This window comes from Aptenodytes forsteri, unplaced genomic scaffold, assembly GCF_000699145.1.
Source record: "Aptenodytes forsteri isolate BGI_AS27 unplaced genomic scaffold, ASM69914v1 Scaffold227, whole genome shotgun sequence".
Taxonomy (NCBI): domain Eukaryota; kingdom Metazoa; phylum Chordata; class Aves; order Sphenisciformes; family Spheniscidae; genus Aptenodytes; species Aptenodytes forsteri.
Genome location: NW_008795365.1, coordinates 886,345 through 893,403, shown reverse-complemented (window position 1 = coordinate 893,403; position 7,059 = coordinate 886,345). Strand labels below are relative to the sequence as shown.

The following is a 7,059-nucleotide window of genomic DNA, read 5'->3' as shown; positions in this document are numbered from 1 at the left end:
GGGGGGGGGGGGGGGGGTGCTCAGTTGCCGACTGAGGTTAAACCATGACAGCCAGGAATGTGGAGAAGGGGAGAGAAGAATGCTGCTGTCTCATCCCAGCACAGCGTGGTATGATTTCCTAGCTGTACCTCGAGGCACTGCCTGTGTCACCCAATGGAGTTAAGGTCAGTTCTTGCTGATGGTCAGGCTCAATTAAAGAAAGGTGCTGCAGCTCCAGCAGCAGATTGCTTAAGGCAGCACAGGAGCCTGAATGCAAACTGTCCTTCTCTGAAAACCACTACCAAAAGCAGCATGTCCCATCGGGGCTCTGGGCCTGCAGGATGCTGGGGTGGGGAAAGGTGGGGGGGGGGCAGCAGGAGCCCTGCAGAAGCAGCAGCAAGCTTGCAGCAAGCTTGCAGCTGGCTGCCTTCAGCAGGGAAGCTGCAATTGTGCAAAGCAGCACCTAAGCCGGTATCTGGTTTGTTAGTCAGAGGCAGCAGAGGTCGTTCGCCAGGGAGCACCCAGAGCATATAAAGGATGAGAATCAGGAAAAGGATATGCGTCTCCTGGGACAAGGGTGGCTCAGCAGGTACGTATGGCTTGGCTTTGCTTCAGCAAGAGCTGCAGTATAAAACTATGGAAACTACTTGTGGCTGAAGTGGTGTTGCTGGAGAAAGGGAAAGGGTGGAAACAGAGGTGAGGTTTTTCTACCTGGAAAACTACTTCAGAGCTAAATCGGAGCGTGCTGGGTGCTGCTGACAGGCATCTCAACAGAAGTGGGCAGCAGAGGTAAAGGACGTCAACTTTTGCACTGTACTGTTCATTTGTGCACATATACATGTGCCTATACATAACAAAATGCTGCTTTATGACCTTGGTTATTGGTGAAGTGTGGCTGCGCGCCCCTCAGGATCCATTTTGTTCCCATCAGCCGCTCCAACACTGCTGGTGGTGCCATGGAGCTGTAGATTTGGGGGCACTCGGGGTGATGTGCTGGGTGTGCTGGGCCTGGGCCACCTCTCAGTAGATGAGCGTGCGGTGGAGGCTTCTCCAGGCTGCCGCCTGCTCTGCACCGCAGCCTCCATCTGTGCAGGGATGTGGTGCGCTGGTACTTGGGGAGAGGAAGGGAAAGTTTGTGGTCAGCCCTGCCTGCAAAAGGCACAGCGTGTGTGTGGCAGTGAGCACTGCCCATCTGCATTTTCATTGTGCGCTGCTATTAGTCTCGTTATCTAGCAGTGGGGGAGCACCTCCTTTGGCATGGGAGGCTGGTGGGGTCCTGCCCCTAAACCTTTTCCTGCTGCTGCACCCGCACACACTTCTCCCTGTGGTCCCTGCGGTCCTGCCTGCTGCTAGGCATCCCTGTCCTTGCATGGGACCCCCATGCTGCCCCTGCCTGGCATCCCCCCCCGGGGCTGTCACCCAGACAAGAAGCGGTGCTGCCTGTGCAGGCAGGACAAACGTGTTAAAGCTGGGCAGGGGCAGGCAGGACACGAACTGTCTAAAAGTGCTCTGTTAAACACCTGTAATGCCCGTCACGGAAATGCCCATGCACCGTGCAGGGACGTGGCAGCTGGAGAGGACCTCGCTGGGGAGCTGCCCTGGGACCCTTCCCGGGCAAAGGAGCAGCAGCCCACCGTTACAGGGTCCAAAGTTCAGGCTGCTTTCCTGCTGATGATTTCTTTGCTGAGGATGTGTGGCTGTGCGTTGGGAGCAGGAGAGCGCCCTTGTAGCTGTAAGAGCACGGGAGCCTTTGCACCTCAGCCCTGTACTGCTTAGCAGAGCGGTGCCGAGCTTGGGCACAGGGCAGGAAGTGTCTGTATGGAAGTTCCTATGAGAGCATCCTCTATTTTATTTTTTTTTAAATTAAAGCTCTGAAGCTGAAGTGAGAATGGCAGAGGGTGGTGCTGTGCCTTGCAGGTGGCAGCGGGGAGGGAAGGGGCCACACCTGGAGGTGGAGATGGAGGTGCAGGTGGAGTCGTTACATGGGTCAGGTGAGGTTGGGGATGGTGCTGCAGGGCAGGAGCTCTGCTGCTGCTCTCAGAGGCTGCAGCCCTTCACTGGTGAAGGATGGGCAGGAGTGGAGCTCCAGGGGCCATGGTGGCCCCAGGGAACTCAGGGAGAGGAGGACGAGGACGAGGCACTGGCACAGATAGGCAAGTGGAGGAGGGATGGGAACTGGTGACTGGGCTTAGGGTGATGGACAAGGAAAACCCACTGCCTTGAAGCCTGCTAAGAAAGCAGGTGAAGAAGGAAGGGAGAGGGGGAGGCAAACAGGCTGAGATGTTCAGGGAACAAAGCAAGGATTAAGGTGACTATTGAGAGCTTGGGAAAGACTAGGACTGAGCTGTAGTAGCTTTGGGACACTGTGAACATAAAAAAAAAATTACCATTTTAAGCAGATAATGATGAAAGATGAACTGGGGATGAGAAGACAGGATTGAAGTGTTGAAGCACTGAGGCTCTGAAGCAGAAGGACCTCTTCTTACAGAGGCATTTTACTTGCATAGGCAGGGGGATGAGGTTCTGCTGCCTTTGGTGGGGGGCTGGTTTTGGGGAGAGCTTTGCTGCAAAGGACAGCAGCAGCTCCTGGCACAGCTGTGCCCCCCACTGCCCAGTGGGGGTGGCAGTGCCCTGGCAGTGGGGACACCTCAGGACCTGTGCTGCCCTCTGTCTTTGAATGCAGCAGCCTGAGCAAGACACCCACTTCAGAAACACCTGCGGCATCTTTCTCTGATGGCTTTTCCTTCCAGTCCACAAACTGCCTGGAGGGACCTGACCCCGTGCTGCCAATGGCTTCTCACCACGTGATAACAGTTCAGCCCCAGTTTTCAACTGCCCCGCGGGTAGGCGAGTGGCAGTCAGGGCTGCTGGACTGCTGCTCCGACTTTGGCGTGTGTGAGTACACACATACCCCTCGTTCCTGCTGTTGGGTCACGATGTGTTTCTGGTGTTTTCCCCGCTCCTTCTGTGGCATCACCCCTGCTGCAAACCCCATTTTTGTGGGTACCAGTGGCAGAGCAGCTCTCATCTGAGGTCAAGAGCCATGGCTCCCACAGCCGCATCCCCAGCCGGTTTTCCCCCCTTTCCTCTTTCTTTGCACTCCTCAGCCAAGCCCATGTCTTGCTGCCCCACAGGTATTTGTGGAGCCTTCTGCTTCAGCTGCCTGGGGTGCCAAGTGGCTGGGGACATGAACGAGTGCTGCCTGTGCGGCCCCAGCGTGGCCATGAGGACGCTCTACCGCACCAGATACAACATCCCTGTCAGTGACCAACCGTGGGGCCTGCCCCGCTGGCAGCGACAGCCATGAGCTGGGTGCTGGGGTGCCAGCTCAGGGAAGGAGAAAGGGGTGCCCGAGGGGAAGAGCAGTGGCAGGGACCTGCATGGGCAGCCCTGCAGGCAGGGAGCCAGGGACACATCTGCATCCCTGCTGTGAGCCGGAGGTAATCCCATCGCACACTGCCTCATCCCAGTCCTCACTGGGCATGAGCGGCAGTGTGCTGTGGGGCCAGGGTTGAGCTGCCCAGGGGTGTTGACGATGAAAAACAGGAACGCTTAAAAGCTGATGTGGGAAGGGATTATTCATACAATGTCCCTTGCTCCGCAGGGCTCCATTCTGGGTGACTGCGCCTCCACCATGTGCTGCCCCATGTGCGCGCTCTGCCAGCTGAAGAGAGACATCAACCGGAGGAAGGAGGTGGGTATATTCTGGTAAGCTGGGCGTGCTGGCGCTGGTTTATAAAGTCACTGCTGCACAGAGCCAAGTGAGTTCCCAGAGTCTCCCTTTCCATTGATGGCTGACTTAAGACACGGGGTTGGTGCGGTGCTGAAACAGCAATGGCCAGGTGACAAGAGTGACCTGTCCTGCAGCAAAATGTTGCTGGGAACCTCTTGCAGGATGGGGGATCTGCTCAGGGCCCACCACCTGGGTCCAGTGAGGCAGGACTGGGGGGGCGAACGGGGACAGACAGACACGCATACACACACATGTGCATGGTGTGGCAAGGCATGGCCCTGCTCCCTGACCCTCCTCTCCCATCCCATTGCAGATGCCACTGTCCTCGCTACACCCTGTGGAGCCGCTGTGAGCAGGAGTCACCGCTGCCCTGGCCCTTAGGAAATGCATCACGGGGGGGGTTGCCTTGATTGTGGTTCATTCCCCCCCTTACCTGCGTAACACCAGCAATAAACAGCAGAGTTTGTCTTCCTGCCTGTGTGTTATTATTTGTTTCTCTGTGTCCTCCTGCAGCACCAGAGGACAGCATTGTAGTTTCATATGCTGTGCAGTCAGAGCAATGCTGAGGTTATCAGATAAAGGAGACTTTCTCTTGCAGACCCACACTGCAATGAGACCAGCCCACAAAGTTCAGTGACAAGATAAAACAAAACAAAAGCCAAGCCTGCTGTGGACAGCTCAGCTTCTCCGTGGACACCGGCAGCATGCAGAGCTGGTGACAGCATCACCCTGTGCTCGGAGAGGCCCGAGAGCACTGAACCCATCCCCATTTCTGCCTGGACCATCCCCAGCACCAAGACACAGAAGGCAGCAGTGGGGGAGCGATGGTGATGGTGTAGGAATCACAGTCCCACTTGGCTTCCTCCTCACAAACCCTGTTAGGAGCCTGTCGCGTGGGCGGTGCTTCTCTGTGGGATGAAACCCCTGCAGCTGTGGGTGTTGGGTATAATACACTGTGGTGGAAGAGCTGGGACAATCTGCACCTCGCTGGGGCTTGGGTGTGCAGGGGTTTATCCATTACCTGCCATGGCAAAGAACAGGGAAGAGGTAATGCTGGGGCTGGGGTTGCTCTGCAGCTGCCGAGCGCTGGCTCAGATTGGTTTAAGCTTTGTTGCTTTTAACAGAAAAAAGGTGCTTTTGCCCAGAATGGTGGTGGGCTGGGGCTGCACAGGACCCTCAGGCTCTGGCACATCTGTGCTTCTGTCCCTGGCACCTCCAGAACAGGAGTGGGTTTTAGTCAAAAATTCCTTTCCCACCCACTTTGTTTTCCCTGCTGCAACTCCCGTTGCATTTTCCGCAGTGGCTGCAGCACCATCACATCCCTGGCGTGAAGGGGTGAGGCTGTGAACTTGCTGACAGCACGTATGCATGTGTTTGCACACTCAAAACATGCACAGAGAAGCAGGAGAAGGTGGTTGTGGCATGGTGACAGCCCGAGCTGGGAGCTGACAAGTGTGTGTGCCTGCTGCGGAGACAGATGTCACTGTGCTGGTCTGTGCATGGCCCACAAGTGTGCTGGGTCACATCCGCTCGCCCCTGGCTGCTGGTCCCAAATACCTATCACCTGCAGCCCACCAGGCATGGAGCAGGGGCGTGGGGCTGGGTCTGAGCCTCCCCCCATGGCACGGGCAGCTGCAGGATTTCGGATGGCCAGTTCAGCGACAGCTCTGCTGCTCTGGGAGCTCATGGATGAGCTGAAAGCACCTAGGGTCAAGGTCTTCAAAGCCACCCATGAGTGCTGGGGTGCCCCCTTTCCAGTGACAGGTGAGCCCTGTGTCCCCAGCATGGGGGCTCCTGCAGACCCCCTGCCCCCATCTCCCCTCCCACTGTGATGGTTGTTATGGGGTCCCCTGACAGTCATTCCTGCTTAGGGTCCTTCTACCCCTTGGCCCATCCTGGCAGGGGCTGCTGGGACTCCATGGCTTTGCCCATCCCTGCTCATGGGGTCTCCTCTCCAGGGCTGTTTCTCCCCCAACACATGCAGTGGTTGGGGCATTGGGACCGGGGACAGAGCTCTGACCCCCGCAGGGTCCTGGGTCCTCATGGGGCTCTTGTCCTTGCAGGCAATGCTGCAGCAGTGCAGTGAGGAGCTAGGAGCAGCCAGCCCCGAGCCTGGGTGAGGGGCACCGGTGCTCACTTTGTTCAAGGAACATTGGTGGGCACAGGAGCTGCAGGCAATGCCTCGTGAGTGCCCAAAGCAGCGGCCAAACAGTCCCACAAACAATCAGGGTTGAGCGGGCTCTCGCTGCTGGCCAGGACACGGGAGTCTTGAGGTCATGCTGCAGGAGGTGCTGTGCCTGTGGCAGAGTCCATCAGGGTAGGACACACCAGGGCTGTGTCCAGCTGTTGCCCAGGAAAACCCCACTGTGGGTGGTGGTGTTGGTTGTTGCTGCTCACCAGGGCGGGGACCACTCTGAGTGTTGCTGGGGGCAGTGGTGCCTGTCCCTGGGCCAGGTGCAGGCTGCAGCGGGCTGGGGGCCACGTGGGGACTTGTGGGGTGGCAGGAGGCCTGGGGCACTCCATGGGGTGTCACTGCAGGGGTCCACGGGTGCCTCCCCCTGGGCTGGCTGGTGCCAAGTGCCATGTGGAACTGCCCTGGGCCGGTTTCCCCCTTCTCTGGGAGCAACTTCTGAGTGCAGGGCTGGCCCTGCTGAGGACCCCATCATCTGTGCATGGGCTGTGGGGTGAGCATGGCTGCACCAGGCTGAGCTGGGTGATGCCAACTCCAGGGCATGTGTCCCTGTTGGAGCCTCAGGCCAGGGCTGATTTGGCTGCACAGGTGGCAGTGCCACAACATATGTGGGCAACATGATCCACGGTGTGTGAATGTCACTACAGCAGGTTTGTAGGATGCTGTAGTACACAAGGATAGAGAGGCTTTGCTTCTGTGAATTTACTACAAGTTACTACAAATCACAACTAGTAAAGCAAGTATGTACTTATGATCACTTACCTACAGGCACACCTGTATGTATTATTTGAGGTGTTATCGGCATGACACTTGCCAAACTGCTGCCAGGAGCAGCAATGACAGAAAAGCCTCTTGTCACAGATGGTCCACATCACGGAGGGGGTAGTCAGCCAAGCATCCCTGGCAAGCATCTGTCTGTCTGGGGCGATTCTGCAGAGCAGCTTGTCTTGGGTAGGTACCATGTTACTTTGTAGTGTAGACATGTTAAGTGGGTGAAGGACACCACAGAGCAGATGTTGCTGGAAGGTCAGCTTGCTGTCATTGCAGTTCATGTGTTCTGGCTCACAAGGAGGTCTCAGCTCCCTGCTGAGCTCATCAGGGATGCCTGGGGCTCCCAGCTCAGCACTTGTCCCTCTTGGCCAGTCTGTTACTGGGT

General features: G+C 57.1%; 1 protein-coding gene across 1 annotated transcript; it reads left to right on the top strand.

Annotated features, from left to right (window-relative positions):
• Window positions 1–2,768: 2,768 nt before the first annotated feature.
• On the top strand, window positions 2,769–3,691 carry LOC103899720 (placenta-specific gene 8 protein). The gene is made up of 3 exons (XM_009280229.1): window positions 2,769–2,874; window positions 3,114–3,238; window positions 3,584–3,691. The coding sequence occupies exons 1-3, from the start codon at window positions 2,769–2,771 to the stop codon at window positions 3,689–3,691; spliced, it is 339 nt and encodes a 112-aa protein (XP_009278504.1).
• The last annotated feature ends 3,368 nt before the right edge of the window (window positions 3,692–7,059 follow it).